Consider the following 18,551-nt stretch of genomic DNA (forward strand, 5'->3'; position numbering starts at 1 on the left):
AGGAGCACACAGGGGTCACTGGTGAGATAAGAGCACACAGGGATCACTGGTGAGATAAGAGCACACAGGGGTCACTGGTGAGATAAGAGCACACAGGGATCACTGGTGAGATAAGAGCACACAGGGGTCACTGGTGAGATAAGAGCACACAGGGATCACTGGTGAGATAGGAGCACACAGGGGTCACTGGTGAGATAAGAACATACAGGGGTCACTTGTGAGATAAGAGCACACAGGAGTCACTGGTGAGATAGGAGCACACAGGGGTCACTGGTGAGATAAGAGCACACAGGAGTCACTGGTGAGATAAGAGCACACAGGAGTCACTGGTGAGATAAGAGCACACAGGGGTCACTGGTGAGATAAGAGGACACAGGAGTCACTGGTGAGATAAGAGCACACAGGGGTCACTGGTGAGATAAGAGGACACAGGAGTCACTGGTGAGATAAGAGCACACAGCGGTCACTGGTGAGATAAGAGCACACAGGGGTCACTGGTGAGAAAAGAGCACACAGGGGTCACTGGTGAGATAGGAGCACACAGGGGTCACTGGTGAGATAAGAGCACACAGGAGTCACTGGTGAGATAGGAGCACACAGGAGTCACTGGTGAGATAAGAGCACACAGGGGTCACTGGTGAGATAAGAGCACACAGGGGTCACTGGTGAGATAAGAGGACACAGGAGTCACTGGTGAGATAAGAGCACACAGCGGTCACTGGTGAGATAAGAGCACACAGGGGTCACTGGTGAGAAAAGAGCACACAGGGGTCACTGGTGAGATAGGAGCACACAGGTGTCACTGGTGAGATAAGAGCACACAGGAGTCACTGGTGAGATAAGAGCACACAGGGGTCACTGGTGAGATAAGAGGACACAGGAGTCACTGGTGAGATAAGAGCACACAGGGGTCACTGGTGAGATAAGAGGACACAGGAGTCACTGGTGAGATAAGAGCACACAGCGGTCACTGGTGAGATAAGAGCACACAGGGGTCACTGGTGAGAAAAGAGCACACAGGGGTCACTGGTGAGATAGGAGCACACAGGTGTCACTGGTGAGATAAGAGCACACAGGGGTCACTGGTGAGATAAGAGCACACAGCGGTCACTGGTGAGATAAGAGCACACAGGGGTCACTGGTGAGAAAAGAGCACACAGGGGTCACTGGTGAGATAGGAGCACACAGGAGTCACTGGTGAGATAAGAGCACACAGGGGTCACTGGTGAGATAAGAGGACACAGGAGTCACTGGTGAGATAAGAGCACACAGCGGTCACTGGTGAGATAAGAGCACACAGGGGTCACTGGTGAGAAAAGAGCACACAGGGGTCACTGGTGAGATAGGAGCACACAGGTGTCACTGGTGAGATAAGAGCACACAGGAGTCACTGGTGAGATAAGAGCACACAGGGGTCACTGGTGAGATAAGAGGACACAGGAGTCACTGGTGAGATAAGAGCACACAGGGGTCACTGGTGAGATAAGAGGACACAGGAGTCACTGGTGAGATAAGAGCACACAGCGGTCACTGGTGAGATAAGAGCACACAGGGGTCACTGGTGAGAAAAGAGCACACAGGGGTCACTGGTGAGATAGGAGCACACAGGTGTCACTGGTGAGATAAGAGCACACAGGAGTCACTGGTGAGATAAGAGCACACAGGGGTCACTGGTGAGATAAGAGGACACAGGAGTCACTGGTGAGATAAGAGCACACAGGGGTCACTGGTGAGATAAGAGGACACAGGAGTCACTGGTGAGATAAGAGGACACAGGGGTCACTGGTGAGATAAGAGCACACAGGGGTCACTGGTGAGATAAGAACATACAGGGGTCACTTGTGAGATAAGAGCACACAGGAGTCACTGGTGAGATAGGAGCACACAGGGGTCACTGGTGAGATAAGAGCACACAGGAGTCACTGGTGAGATAAGAGCACACAGGAGTCACTGGTGAGATAAGAGCACACAGGAGTCACTGGTGAGATAAGAGCACACAGGAGTCACTGGTGAGATAAGAGCACACAGGAGTCACTGGTGAGATAAGAGCACACAAGAGTCACTGGTGAGATAAGAGCACACAGGAGTCACTGGTGAGATAAGAGCACACAGGAGTCACTGGTGAGATAAGAGCACACAGGAGTCACTGGTGAGATAAGAGCACACAGGGGTCACTGGTGAGATAAGAGCACACAGGAGTCACTGGTGAGATAGGAGCACACAGGAGTCACTGGTGAGATAAGAGCACACAGGGGTCACTGGTGAGATAGGAGCACACAGGAGTCACTGGTGAGATAAGAGCACACAGGAGTCACTGGTGAGATAAGAGCACACAGGAGTCACTGGTGAGATAAGAGCACACAGGGGTCACTGGTGAGATAAGAGCACACAGGAGTCACTGGTGAGATAAGAGCACACATGGGTCACTGGTGAGATAAGAGCACACAGGAGTCACTGGTGAGATAAGAGCACACAGGAGTCACTGTGGAGATAAGAGCACACAGGAGTCACTGGTGAGATAAGAGCACACAGGAGTCACTGGTGAGATAAGAGCACACAGGAGTCACTGGTGAGATAAGAGCACACAAGAGTCACTGGTGAGATAAGAGCACACAGGAGTCACTGGTGAGATAAGAGCACACAGGAGTCACTGGTGAGATAAGAGCACACAGGAGTCACTGGTGAGATAAGAGCACACAGGAGTCACTGGTGAGATAGGAGCACACGGGGGTCACTGGTGAGATAGGAGCACACAGGTGTCACTGGTGAGATAAGAGCACACAGGAGTCACTGGTGAGATAAGAGCACACAGGAGTCACTGGTGAGATAGGAGCACACAGGAGTCACTGGTGAGATAAGAGCACACAGGGGTCACTGGTGAGATAAGAGCACACATGAGTCACTGGTGAGTTAGGAGCACACGGGGGTCACTGGTGAGTTAGGAGCACACGGGGTCACTGGTGAGATAGGAGCACACAGGAGTCACTGGTGAGATAAGAGCACACAGGAGTCACTGGTGAGATAAGAGCACACAGGAGTCACTGGTGAGATAAGAGCACACAGGAGTCACTGATGAGATAGGAGCACACGGGGGTCACTGGTGAGATAGGAGCACACGGGGGTCACTGGTGAGATAGGAGCACACAGGAGTCACTGGTGAGATAAGAGCACACAGGAGTCACTGGTGAGATAAGAGCACACAGGAGTCACTGGTGAGATAAGAGCACACAGGAGTCACTGGTGAGATAAGAGCACACAGGAGTCACTGGTGAGATAGGAGCACACAGGAGTCACTGGTGAGATAAGAGCACACAGGGGTCACTTGTGAGATAAGAGCACACAGGGGTCACTTGTGAGATAAGAGCACACAGGAGTCACTGGTGAGATAGGAGCACACAGGGGTCACTGGTGAGATAAGAGCACACAGGAGTCACTGGTGAGATAAGAGCACACAGGAGTCACTGGTGAGATAGGAGCACACGGGGGTCACTGGTGAGATAAGAGCACACAGGGGTCACTGGTGAGATAAGAGCACACAGGAGTCACTGGTGAGATAGGAGCACACGGGGGTCACTGGTGAGATAAGAGCACACAGGGGTCACTGGTGAGATAAGAGCACACAGGAGTCACTGGTGAGATAAGAGCACACAGGAGTCACTGGTGAGATAGGAGCACACAGGGGTCACTGGTGAGATAGGAGCACACAGGAGTCACTGGTGAGATAAGAGCACACAGGAGTCACTGGTGAGATAAGAGCACACAGGAGTCACTGGTGAGATAAGAGCACACAGGAGTCACTGGTGAGATAAGAGCACACAGGAGTCACTGGTGAGATAGGAGCACATGGGGGTCACTGGTGAGATAGGAGCACACAGGAGTCACTGGTGAGATAAGAGCACACAGGAGTCACTGGTGAGATAAGAGCACACAGGAGTCACTGGTGAGATAAGAGCACACAGGGGTCACTGGTGAGATAAGAGCACACAGGGGTCACTGGTGAGATAAGAGCACACAGGAGTCACTGGTGAGATAAGAGCACACAGGAGTCACTGGTGAGATAAGAGCACACAGGAGTCACTGGTGAGATAAGAGCACACAGGAGTCACTGGTGAGATAAGAGCACACAGGAGTCACTGGTGAGATAAGAGCACACAGGAGTCACTGGTGAGATAAGAGCACACAGGAGTCACTGGTGAGATAAGAGCACACAGGAGTCACTGGTGAGATACGAGCACACGGGGGTCACTGGTGAGATAGGAGCACACGGGGGTCACTGGTGAGATAAGAGCACACAGGAGTAACTGGTGAGATAAGAGCACACAGGAGTCACTGGTGAGATAGGAGCACACAGGGGTCACTGGTGAGATAGGAGCACACAGGGGTCACTGGAGGTACAGGAGTCACTGGTGAGATAAGAGCACACAGGAGTCACTGGTGAGAAAGGAGCACACAGGAGTCACTGGTGAGATAGGAGCACACGGGGGTCACTGGTGAGATAGGAGCACACAGGGGTCACTGGTGAGATAAGAGCACACAGGGGTCACTGGAGGTACAGGAGTCACTGGTGAGATAAGAGCACACAGGAGTCACTGGTGAGATAGGAGCACACAGGAGTCACTGGTGAGATAGGAGCACACGGGGGTCACTGGTGAGATAGGAGCACACGGGGGTCACTGGTGAGATAAGAGCACACAGGGGTCACTGGTGAGATAAGAGCACACAGGAGTCACTGGTGAGATAAGAGCACACAGGAGTCACTGGTGAGATAGGAGCACACGGGGGTCACTGGTGAGATAGGAGCACACAGGAGTCACTGGTGAGATAAGAGCACACAGGAGTCACTGGTGAGATAAGAGCACACAGGAGTCACTGGTGAGATAAGAGCACACAGGAGTCACTGGTGAGATAAGAGCACACAGGAGTCACTGGTGAGATAGGAGCACATGGGGGTCACTGGTGAGATAGGAGCACACAGGAGTCACTGGTGAGATAGGAGCACACAGGAGTCACTGGTGAGATAAGAGCACACAGGGGTCACTGGTGAGATAAGAGCATACAGGGGTCACTGGTGAGATAAGAGCACACAGGAGTCACTGGTGAGATAAGAGCACACAGGAGTCACTGGTGAGATAAGAGCACACAGGAGTCACTGGTGAGATAAGAGCACACAGGAGTCACTGGTGAGATAAGAGCACACAGGGGTCACTGGTGAGATAAGAGCACACAGGAGTCACTGGTGAGATAGGAGCACACGGGGGTCACTGGTGAGATAAGAGCACACAGGGGTCACTGGTGAGATAAGAGCACACAGGAGTCACTGGTGAGATAAGAGCACACAGGAGTCACTGGTGAGATAAGAGCACACAGGAGTCACTGGTGAGATAAGAGCACACAGGAGTCACTGGTGAGATAAGAGCACACAGGAGTCACTGGTGAGATAAGAGCACACAGGAGTCACTGGTGAGATAAGAGCACACAGGAGTCACTGGTGAGATAAGAGCACACAGGAGTCACTGGTGAGATAAGAGCACACAGGAGTCACTGGTGAGATACGAGCACACGGGGGTCACTGGTGAGATAGGAGCACACGGGGGTCACTGGTGAGATAAGAGCACACAGGAGTAACTGGTGAGATAAGAGCACACAGGAGTCACTGGTGAGATAGGAGCACACAGGGGTCACTGGTGAGATAGGAGCACACAGGGGTCACTGGAGGTACAGGAGTCACTGGTGAGATAAGAGCACACAGGAGTCACTGGTGAGAAAGGAGCACACAGGAGTCACTGGTGAGATAGGAGCACACGGGGGTCACTGGTGAGATAGGAGCACACAGGGGTCACTGGTGAGATAAGAGCACACGGGGGTCACTGGTGAGATAAGAGCACACAGGGGTCACTGGTGAGATAAGAGCACACAGGAGTCACTGGTGAGATAAGAGCACACAGGAGTCACTGGTGAGATAAGAGCACACAGGAGTCACTGGTGAGATAAGAGCACACAGGAGTCACTGGTGAGATAAGAGCACACAGGAGTCACTGGTGAGATAGGAGCACACGGGGGTCACTGGTGAGATAGGAGCACACAGGAGTCACTGGTGAGATAAGAGCACACAGGAGTCACTGGTGAGATAAGAGCACACAGGAGTCACTGGTGAGATAAGAGCACACAGGAGTCACTGGTGAGAAAGGAGCACACAGGGGTCACTGGTGAGATAAGAGCACACAGGGGTCACTGGTGAGATAAGAGCACACAGGAGTCACTGGTGAGATAGGAGCACACGGGGGTCACTGGTGAGATAGGAGCACACAGGAGTCACTGGTGAGATAAGAGCACACAGGAGTCACTGGTGAGATAAGAGCACACAGGAGTCACTGGTGAGATAAGAGCACACAGGAGTCACTGGTGAGATAAGAGCACACAGGGGTCACTGGTGAGATAAGAGCATACAGGGGTCACTGGTGAGATAGGAGCACACAGGGGTCACTGGTGAGATAGGAGCACACAGGAGTCACTGGTGAGATAAGAGCACACAGGAGTCACTGGTGAGATAAGAGCACACAGGAGTCACTGGTGAGATAGGAGCACACGGGGGTCACTGGTGAGATAAGAGCACACAGGGGTCACTGGTGAGATAAGAGCACACAGGAGTCACTGGTGAGATAAGAGCACACAGGAGTCACTGGTGAGATAAGAGCACACAGGAGTCACTGGTGAGATAAGAGCACACAGGAGTCACTGGTGAGATAAGAGCACACAGGAGTCACTGGTGAGATAAGAGCACACAGGAGTCACTGGTGAGATAAGAGCACACAGGAGTCACTGGTGAGATAAGAGCACACAGGAGTCACTGGTGAGATACGAGCACACGGGGGTCACTGGTGAGATAAGAGGACACAGGAGTCACTGGTGAGATAAGAGCACACAGGAGTCACTGGTGAGATAGGAGCACACAGGGGTCACTGGTGAGATAGGAGCACACAGGGGTCACTGGAGGTACAGGAGTCACTGGTGAGATAAGAGCACACAGGAGTCACTGGTGAGATAGGAGCACACAGGAGTCACTGGTGAGATAGGAGCACACAGGAGTCACTGGTGAGATAGGAGCACACAGGAGTCACTGGTGAGATAAGAGCACACGGGGGTCACTGGTGAGATAGGAGCACACGGGGGTCACTGGTGAGATGGGAGCACACGGGGGTCACTGGTGAGATAAGAGCACACGGGGGTCACTGGTGAGATAAGAGCACACAGGGGTCACTGGTGAGATAAGAGCACACAGGAGTCACTGGTGAGATAAGAGCACACAGGAGTCACTGGTGAGATAAGAGCACACAGGAGTCACTGGTGAGATAGGAGCACACGGGGGTCACTGGTGAGATAGGAGCACACAGGAGTCACTGGTGAGATAAGAGCACACAGGAGTCACTGGTGAGATAAGAGCACACAGGAGTCACTGGTGAGATAAGAGCACACAGGAGTCACTGGTGAGATAAGAGCACACAGGAGTCGCTGGTGAGATAGGAGCACATGGGGGTCACTGGTGAGATAGGAGCACACAGGAGTCACTGGTGAGATAGGAGCACACAGGAGTCACTGGTGAGATAAGAGCACACAGGAGTCACTGGTGAGATAGGAGCACACAGGAGTCACTGGTGAGATAAGAGCACACAGGAGTCACTGGTGAGATAAGAGCACACAGGAGTCACTGGTGAGATAAGAGCACACAGGAGTCACTGGTGAGATAAGAGCACACAGGAGTCACTGGTGAGATAAGAGCACACAGGAGTCACTGGTGAGATAAGAGCACACAGGAGTCACTGGTGAGATACGAGCACACGGGGGTCACTGGTGAGATAGGAGCACACGGGGGTCACTGGTGAGATAAGAGCACACAGGGGTCACTGGTGAGATAAGAGCACACAGGAGTCACTGGTGAGATAGGAGCACACAGGGGTCACTGGTGAGATAGGAGCACACAGGAGTCACTGGTGAGATAAGAGCACACAGGAGTCACTGGTGAGATAAGAGCACACAGGAGTCACTGGTGAGATAAGAGCACACAGGAGTCACTGGTGAGATAGGAGCACATGGGGGTCACTGGTGAGATAGGAGCACACAGGAGTCACTGGTGAGATAGGAGCACACAGGAGTCACTGATGAGATAAGAGCACACAGGGGTCACTGGTGAGATAAGAGCATACAGGGGTCACTGGTGAGATAGGAGCACACAGGGGTCACTGGTGAGATAGGAGCACACAGGAGTCACTGGTGAGATAAGAGCACACAGGAGTCACTGGTGAGATAAGAGCACACAGGAGTCACTGGTGAGATAGGAGCACACAGGAGTCACTGGTGAGATAAGAGTACACAGGAGTCAATGGTGAGATAAGAGCACACAGGAGTCACTGGTGAGATAAGAGCACACAGGAGTCACTGGTGAGATAGGAGCACACGGGGGTCACTGGTGAGATGGGAGCACACGGGGGTCACTGGTGAGATAAGAGCACACAGGGGTCACTGGTGAGATAAGAGCACACAGGAGTCACTGGTGAGATAAGAGCACACAGGAGTCACTGGTGAGATAAGAGCACACAGGAGTCACTGGTGAGATAGGAGCACACGGGGGTCACTGGTGAGATAGGAGCACACAGGAGTCACTGGTGAGATAAGAGCACACAGGAGTCACTGGTGAGATAAGAGCACACAGGAGTCACTGGTGAGATAAGAGCACACAGGAGTCACTGGTGAGATAAGAGCACACAGGAGTCGCTGGTGAGATAGGAGCACATGGGGGTCACTGGTGAGATAGGAGCACACAGGAGTCACTGGTGAGATAGGAGCACACAGGAGTCACTGGTGAGATAAGAGCACACAGGAGTCACTGGTGAGATAAGAGCACACAGGAGTCACTGGTGAGATAGGAGCACACAGGAGTCACTGGTGAGATAGGAGCACACAGGAGTCACTGGTGAGATAGGAGCACACAGGAGTCACTGGTGAGATAAGAGCACACAGGAGTCACTGGTGAGATAAGAGCACACAGGAGTCACTGGTGAGATAGGAGCACACAGGAGTCACTGGTGAGATAAGAGCACACAGGAGTCACTGGTGAGATACGAGCACACGGGGGTCACTGGTGAGATAGGAGCACACGGGGGTCACTGGTGAGATAAGAGCACACAGGGGTAACTGGTGAGATAAGAGCACACAGGAGTCACTGGTGAGATAGGAGCACACAGGGGTCACTGGTGAGATAGGAGCACACAGGAGTCACTGGTGAGATAAGAGCACACAGGAGTCACTGGTGAGATAAGAGCACACAGGAGTCACTGGTGAGATAAGAGCACACAGGAGTCACTGGTGAGATAGGAGCACATGGGGGTCACTGGTGAGATAGGAGCACACAGGAGTCACTGGTGAGATAAGAGCACACAGGGGTCACTGGTGAGATAAGAGCACACAGGGATCACTGGTGAGATAAGAGCACACAGGAGTCACTGGTGAGATAAGAGCACACAGGAGTCACTGGTGAGATAGGAGCACACAGGAGTCACTGGTGAGATAAGAGCACACAGGAGTCACTGGTGAGATAAGAGTACACAGGAGTCACTGGTGAGATAAGAGCACACAGGAGTCACTGGTGAGATAAGAGCACACAGGGGTCACTGGTGAGATAAGAGCACACAGGGGTCACTGGTGAGATAAGAGCACACAGGAGTCACTGGTGAGATAGGAGCACACAGGGGTCACTGGTGAGATAAGAGCACACAGGGGTCACTGGAGGTACAGGAGTCACTGGTGAGATAAGAGCACACAGGAGTCACTGGTGAGAAAGGAGCATACAGGAGTCACTGGTGAGATAGGAGCACACGGGGGTCACTGGTGAGATAGGAGCACACAGGGGTCACTGGTGAGATAAGAGCACACGGGGGTCACTGGTGAGATAAGAGCACACAGGGGTCACTGGTGAGATAAGAGCACACAGGAGTCACTGGTGAGATAAGAGCACACAGGAGTCACTGGTGAGATAAGAGCACACAGGAGTCACTGGTGAGATAAGAGCACACAGGAGTCACTGGTGAGATAAGAGCACACAGGAGTCACTGGTGAGATAGGAGCACACGGGGGTCACTGGTGAGATAGGAGCACACAGGAGTCACTGGTGAGATAAGAGCACACAGGAGTCACTGGTGAGATAAGAGCACACAGGAGTCACTGGTGAGATAGGAGCACACAGGGGTCACTGGTGAGATAGGAGCACACAGGGGTCACTGGTGAGATAGGAGCACACAGGGATCATTGGTGAGATAGGAGCACACAGGGGTCACTGGTGAGATAGGAGCACACGGGGGTCACTGGTGAGATAAGAGCACACAGGGGTAACTGGTGAGATAAGAGCACACAGGAGTCACTGGTGAGATAGGAGCACACAGGGGTCACTGGTGAGATAGGAGCACACAGGAGTCACTGGTGAGATAAGAGCACACAGGAGTCACTGGTGAGATAAGAGCACACAGGAGTCACTGGTGAGATAAGAGCACACAGGAGTCACTGGTGAGATAGGAGCACATGGGGGTCACTGGTGAGATAGGAGCACACAGGAGTCACTGGTGAGATAAGAGCACACAGGGGTCACTGGTGAGATAAGAGCATACAGGGGTCACTGGTGAGATAGGAGCACACAGGGATCACTGGTGAGATAAGAGCACACAGGAGTCACTGGTGAGATAAGAGCACACAGGAGTCACTGGTGAGATAGGAGCACACAGGAGTCACTGGTGAGATAAGAGCACACAGGAGTCACTGGTGAGATAAGAGTACACAGGAGTCACTGGTGAGATAAGAGCACACAGGAGTCACTGGTGAGATAAGAGCACACAGGGGTCACTGGTGAGATAAGAGCACACAGGGGTCACTGGTGAGATAAGAGCACACAGGAGTCACTGGTGAGATAGGAGCACACAGGGGTCACTGGTGAGATAAGAGCACACAGGGGTCACTGGAGGTACAGGAGTCACTGGTGAGATAAGAGCACACAGGAGTCACTGGTGAGAAAGGAGCATACAGGAGTCACTGGTGAGATAGGAGCACACGGGGGTCACTGGTGAGATAGGAGCACACAGGGGTCACTGGTGAGATAAGAGCACACGGGGGTCACTGGTGAGATAAGAGCACACAGGGGTCACTGGTGAGATAAGAGCACACAGGAGTCACTGGTGAGATAAGAGCACACAGGAGTCACTGGTGAGATAAGAGCACACAGGAGTCACTGGTGAGATAAGAGCACACAGGAGTCACTGGTGAGATAAGAGCACACAGGAGTCACTGGTGAGATAGGAGCACACGGGGGTCACTGGTGAGATAGGAGCACACAGGAGTCACTGGTGAGATAAGAGCACACAGGAGTCACTGGTGAGATAAGAGCACACAGGAGTCACTGGTGAGATAGGAGCACACAGGGGTCACTGGTGAGATAGGAGCACACAGGGGTCACTGGTGAGATAGGAGCACACAGGGATCATTGGTGAGATAGGAGCACACAGGAGACACTGCAGACACAGGAGTCACTGGTGAGATAGGAGGACACACTTGTCACTGCAGACACAGGAGTCACTGGTGAGATAGGAGCACAGGAGTCACTGAGATTTGCCTCTTGGTTGGCTGCAGCGCCAGCACTCTAAGTGAGGGATAGGACGGATGATGGAACCATGGAGAGGTGAGTGTAACACTCATTTTCATTATAATTGCTCAGCACAGTCACCAATGTCCATGTTTTGCACCCTCTCTCCTACAGACAAGGTGAGTGTGATGGAGTCCATTGGCCCAATCATCAGAGTAAATGTGGAGACTTCCGTTCAGATGGTGGACGTGGATTTGGTTCCTATGGTTGAAATTCCTGGCAGTTGGCCCAGGTCGGCCCACTGGCCACGGTTCTTCAAACGATGGCCCTCCAAAGACAAGGCACGATGTGTTAAGGTATGAGGACAACTGAAAACCAAAAACAGGATATGTTTTATCTTCCGTGTAAAGAGTTTGTCCACCCATCTCCACACCAAATGTTCCCCATCAGAGATGAGCGAAACCCTGAGAATTTCCCCTTTGACAATTCATCTCATTCAGTCACTCTGTCCAAATGGTGTCATAAAGATCAGCAGTGACACCAACATTTGGAGACTTTGATAAGATTATTTTTGGTAATGGAGAATTTGAGGAAAAATGTTTCCTATTGGGTTCCTACATACTTCTCACCCACACCGTCTCCTTTGACCCCTTCCTACACCTCTTGGACTTCCATTCATCCTTCCACCCTTTGAGTCCAAATCACTAACATCTGATCCCTTCCTCGATCTTACAGTCCTTTGGCTTTGACCTCATCGCTCGGACCAATTACCACTGGCAGTTGTCCTTCCTACGTGCTGAGCGCCTCCTGCTTGAGGGGATGGAAGAGGATGGAGGGTGCCGGATGAAATGTTTGCGGGTTGTCCGGCAGTTGAAGGAGGACGTGTGGTGTCCTGGAAATCGCCCCGTCATCACATCGCAACATCTCCAGGTACAATTATTTTCAAGAAAAGGAAAAGATTGGGTTCATATTGTGTCTATGGTGGGTTCCATCCTGACATGGGATACTTTTACTTTGTGTCCCCCCTGAAACTGGGTAACAGACCCAAGCACCTGATTGGCTGAGAGGAGGTTCAGTTTTAGGAAAGCAAATATTCATTGCTCTTTGCACTCGCAGGTAAACTTTTTTTAAGCATATTAGAGCCATGGGCTCCAATCAGGTGCTTCAAAAACACCCCCGCAGCTGTAATTCAGGCTCCCGGCGTCCAAAAAGGGGCCGGACACCTGAATAGGGGGTGGCTACAGTGGCAATGGATAGATTCATACAGTGGCAATGGATAGAGGGGGCGGTGCCCGTGCGCCCTTAATGAACGCACAACCACTGCTCTATATAGTGGGAGGAGACAGACTCCATCAAGAGGGAGGGGACAGACTCCATCCAGAGAGAGGGGGCAGGCTCCCTATAGTGGGAGGGGACAGACTCCCTATAGTGGGAGGAGACAGACTCCATCAAGAGGGAGGAGACAGACTCCATATAGGGGGAGGAGACAAACTCCATATTGTTGGGTGAGGGCAGACTCTATGTAGTGGGAGAAGACAGACTCCATCAAGAGGGAGGGGACAGACTCCATACAGTGGGAGGAGACAGACTCCATGTTGTTGGGAGGAGACATTCCATATCTGTGTCACCATCTTTCTTTGTTCTCGGCAGATGATCCTCCTTTGGGAGTGTGAAAGCAACCCGTCCTCGAAGTCATGGCTGGATTTCGGATCCTGCTTCCTTCGTCTGGTCCGCAGACTTCTGAAGTGTTCCAGACAACGCTTCCTGCGCCATTACTTTGTCCGACGGGCGAATCTGCTGAAAAATGCCGATGCCAACCAGCTGGACAACCTCGCTGACAAACTGGCCCGCTTCTTGCAGAAGCCTTCTTTGGACATGGCCTCATTTGATGGCCACTCCTTTACTTGTTAAAGACAGCCCCTGCTGAGCAAGGAAGGTGAGGCATCACCGAAAACGCCCCTCCCCCTTCAACTCAGGACATAAAGTGCTCCCCAAAGGGCTCCTTTAGCCCAGTACAAGGGGGCATGGTGTACTCAGAAGCAGTAGATATTGAATTGTCCATGAGCTTTTCCAATCTACATTCCCAACTTGTTCAGGCGGTTTCTCAGGATCCTTAGTGGATGGTTTGTCCAAATGCTTCCATTGCAGCGTACAGAGGAACTATTATATATTAAATGTTGAAAAAGATTGCAGTGGTCACAAGAGAGCTAAGTCTGTGCCAAGGTTGTTCTTTCGGGAGGAATTACCTTCCAGCTCCTAAATGCGGTGCAGATACGTATAGCAAGGAGGAGCAGTGTGGCTCTGGATGGATCTGTAACTCAAGTCTATGGATTGTGGGGCACTTGGCCACAAATAATAAAAATGTGCTCTATGATGCCAGCTGATGGTCAGAGCAGAAACTGCATTGCTTATCAGAGAAACATGTGACCTCCTCTGCACAGAACGCCAAGCGGCCCAAGGATTATCATATAATTTGGAGTTGTGGCATCATATGGTCTGAGTCCCCTCACTGACTGATTGGAGGAAGCGCTAGTGAGGAACATGGTCTGCGGAACAATGGACCATGGACTCTACACCAGACTTCCTTAGAAAAGGGGTACTCTTTCCGCCATCATTATTTAAACCATCATATCTCTCTATCGTATTTCACTGCTCTACTGGGCCAACATGGCCCTTCAAGGAGGAGCTGTTTCTGGACTGGGGAACAATGGCCCATGGACTGGTCACAAAGCTTCCCTAATGAAGAGATGTTTCCCTCATGGCTGCCATGACAGGGACAGACCTGCTGGTAATTTAGCCTGGATGGTGAGACTGTAATGGGGGGGTTAGGGTCGTATCTCACTGACATGCTCTGTGGAGCCAACAGGTGATGTTTCCGGACGAAGAAAATATGGCCCATGGACTGGGCACCGAGCTTCCCTAATAAAGGGATATTTCCCCATGGCTGCCATGGCAAAGACAGGCCTGCTGGTAATTTAGCCTGGAATGTAAGACCGTATCTATGGAGCAGAGAGTATATTACCAACAGGTGATGTCTACGGACGGAGGAACGATGGCCCACAGACTGGACACCAGGCTACCTTAAAAAAGTGATATTTTCACAATAGCTGCCATGGCAGGGACAGACTTTCTAGTAATTTAGACTGGAAGGTGAGGCTGTATGGGGGGGGGGGGGGGGGGGGTTAGGGTCATATCTCACTGACTGCTCTATGAAGCCATCAGATGATGTCTCCAGACCAAGGAATGGTGGCCCATGGACTGGTCACCAGGCTTCCTTAATACATAAATATTTATCTCATGGCTGCCGTGGCAAGGACAGACCTGCTGGTAATTTAGCCTGGATGGTGAAGCTGTAATAGGGGATTAGGGTCATATCTGTAGGACTGCTCTATGGAGCCAACACGTAATGTCTCCACACCGAGGAATCATGGCCCATGGACTATGAATTGGTCAGTGGATTAACCATGGATTATCAATAATAAGGAGATATTTCCCCATGGCTGCCATGGCAAGGACAGACCTACTGGTGAGCCTGTACAGCAGGGTGGGGGTCATATCTCACTAACTGCTCTATGAAGCCAACAGGGGCCCTTTATAGAGGTGCCTTTATCTCTCTGTTGATGCCATTGATGTGATATGAAAAATAAGCTCAACCAAACTATGAGATCTATAAATATAATAAAAAGTACATTATAACCCCAATCTGTCCATCCCTATTCATCAACCTTCACCAACACCAGACCTCCGACAACAGCCCCTGGACATTCCACCCAAACCAACTAGAAAATGTCAGACACCATCACTACAGTGATACCCACCCCACCCCCCAAATTCCATTTAAAGGGTATCTACACATTTTTCAGAACTGTATGTAAATGAGGTCAATAACCTGTAAATAAAATTATCAATGTTTAAAAAAAAAAGAAAATCTATATATAGTATAATGTACCCAGGGACTGCCCATGGTCCAGGACAGACTGCAGAACTACTACAGGAGGCGTTCGAGATTGGGAATGTGCTTCTGGGGATGTGATTCTGGGAATGTGTTTTGGGGGACACTGAGAGACAGGGATACTTTTTGGAAGAAGCCCATAGATTGGGAACACACTTTGGGGGATGCCCAGACATTGGGGACACATTTCAGGAGTTCAGAGACAGTGAATGTCCTTCTGGTGACATAATTCTGGGCATGTGCTTTGGTGGGCACTGAGAGACAGGGGACACAAGTAGGGAGATTCCCATAGATTAGGAACACACTTTGGGAGATGCCCAGAGACGAGGACATGATTCGGGAGATGCCCGGAGATAGGGAAATGCTTCAGGAGGTGCCCAGAGACTGGGAATGTGCTTCTGGGGATGTGCTTTGGGGGATGCTGAGAGACAAGGGACACACTTCAGAAGAGGCCCATAGATTGGGAACACACTTTGAGGGATTCGCAGAATCTCAGGAGAATGTCACACCTCAGGGGACACTCAGAGATTAGGGATACACAGTTGGAGATGCCCAGAAATGGGGGGACGTGGTTCAGTATACACCCATAGACTGGAAACACCTAGAAACTAGACAAATGCTTAAGGGGATGCCCAGAGACTGGGGGGACACCTCAGGAGATGTCCAAAAATTAGGGACACACCTTGGGAGACATCGGGGACTGTGGATACCCCTCGGGAGACACCCAGAGATTGAAAACACACTATGGGAGATGCCCTGAGATTAGGCATGTTCTTTGGGAGACACCCAGAGACGAGGAAGAACCTTTGGGAGATGCCCAGAGACAGGGAAAAACCTTTGGGAGATGCCCAGAGACAGGGAAAAACCTTTGGGAGATGCCCAGAGACTGGGAATGTGCTTCTGGGGACACGATTCTGGGGATGTGCTTTGGGGATGCTGAGAGACAGGGGATGCACGTAGGGAGATGCCCATAGATTGGGGATGCATTTCAGAAGAAGCCCAGAGACCAGGGACACACTTCAAAATGCCCAGAGATTGGGAACACACTTCAGGAGACACTCAGAGACTGGGGACATGCTTCTGGGGATGCGCAGAGATGGGGATGTGCTTCAGAAGATGTCCAGGGACTGGAGATTTGCTTCGGAGGAAACTGAGAGACCGGAGAATGCATCTTAGGAGATGCCTGAAGATCGTAGATGGTCTTTGGGAGACTCCTGGAGACCAGGGACATGCCTCAGGCGAAGCCTAGAGATAGAGACGTTCTTTGAGAGACACCCAGAGATGGAGATATGCTTCAGGAGATGTTCAGAGACTGGGGACATGCTTCTGCAAACACCCAGAGACTGGGGACACGTTCATGGGAATGCCCAGAGATTGGGGACATGCTTCTGTGAAGACCCAGAGACTGGGGACATGCCTCTGGGAAGGCCCAGAGACTGGAGACATGCTCATGGGAAGGCCCAGAGACTGGGGACATGCTTCTAGGAAGGCCCAGAGACTGGGGACATGCTCATGGGAAGGCCCAGAGACTGGGGACATGCTTCTGGGAAGGCCCAGGATTGGGGATATGCTTCCGGGAACGCCCAGAGACTGGGGATATGCTTCCGGGAACGCCCAGAGACTCTGGACATGCTTCTGGGAACGCCCAGAGACTGGGGACATGCTTCAGGAGATGCTCAGAGACTGGGGTCATGCCTTGGGAGACACCCATAGATTGGGGACACTTTTCAGGAGATGCCAGAGAGGGGGAATGTGCTTTCTAGGATGCCAAGAGACCAGGGAGACGTCCAGAATGAGTGGCATGAGTCCAGAAAAGAGTGGCGTGCTACAAGAAAGTGCTAGAGATTTTTACTCATATTGTCCCTTTACAAGTCAGCTCCCCTACAGCACCCTTTATAAAATGACTAGCACCACATTTGGTGGAAGGGGGTAGTATAAACGCAGTTGGTTTCTGGTGATTCATTGCTTTCCCCTCTCAGTGGTAAGGCGGGGCAGTATGGAGGGTAGCATTGCTTCCTCATTGCCTTGGGATGTTTCGGCCTGGCTGGTGAGTGGGTGATTCTAAGTAGGCTTCATTTGCATGCAGACCACCCTAGGCAGCGCCCAAATGTGATGCTGTGCCTCTTTGATTGAAAGTACTGGAATCCAATTAATGAAAGGGGCGGAGCCAGGGGCAGTCAGGCTGGGGAAGAAAGAGCTATATAATGCTGGACGTCCTCCAGCCGGGACATCTGACTTGCTGCAGCTTTTAATGCACATTGGGAGATGCTCACAGTGTGCGGTGAAATCAGAGGAAGCTATTTCAGTACAGGTGAGGAGGCGGTACACCTATGGAAGACTAAAGGGGGGTGCGGAGGTCAGAGTCATTCAGACAAGAAGTCATTGGTTACATCTCTTAGCTTCCCAGAACACAGAGGTGAACTCATCTAAACTCCACGACAACTCTTAATAGAATGTGTGGTATAATGTCGGCATCTAGTGGCCGTTTCCAATATTGCATCATCTTTATAACACAATGTGTGGTACAATGTCGGCATCTAGTGTCCATTACCCATATTGCATCATCTATGTGTAGTACAATGTCGGCATCTAGGGGCTGTTCCCCATACTGCATCATCTTCATAGCAGAAAGTTTATATTAGATTGTGTGGTACAATGTCGGCATCTAGTGTCCATTACCCATATTGCATCATCTATGTGTAGTACAATGTCGGCATCTAGGGGCTGTTCCCCATACTGCATCATCTTCATAGCAGAAAGTTTATATTAGATTGTGTGGTATAGTGTCGGCATCTAGTGGCTATATTTTATCATTTGTACTTATTCCGAGTCAGTGGGTTAGATTGGTTGTCAGGTAAGATGGCCAGAACACCACCTAGTTTGGTTCGCAGCAGAACTCCAGCACAGAGAAAAAGTTCTGATCCAAACGGCAAACCCCATTGAAGTCTATGGGAGCCGAACTTGAAAAATCAAAAGTTC

At 51.2% G+C, this 18,551-nt stretch overlaps 1 protein-coding gene across 1 annotated transcript in view; it reads left to right on the forward strand.

Moving 5' to 3' along the window:
• Nucleotides 1-14,791, forward strand: part of MAB21L3 (mab-21 like 3) — a 46,673-nt gene extending 31,882 nt beyond the window's left edge. Inside the window, exons 4-6 of the mRNA XM_073617605.1 lie at nt 11,795-11,976; nt 12,356-12,550; nt 13,271-14,791. Of these exons, the coding sequence (XP_073473706.1) occupies nt 11,795-11,976; nt 12,356-12,550; nt 13,271-13,531 (638 nt within the window). The 3' untranslated portion in view covers nt 13,532-14,791. The remainder of the gene's footprint in view (nt 1-11,794; nt 11,977-12,355; nt 12,551-13,270) is intronic.
• Nucleotides 14,792-18,551: the final 3,760 nt, after the last annotated feature.

The sequence above is a fragment of the Aquarana catesbeiana genome, linkage group LG02 (assembly GCF_042186555.1).
Source record: "Aquarana catesbeiana isolate 2022-GZ linkage group LG02, ASM4218655v1, whole genome shotgun sequence".
Lineage (NCBI taxonomy): Eukaryota > Metazoa > Chordata > Amphibia > Anura > Ranidae > Aquarana > Aquarana catesbeiana.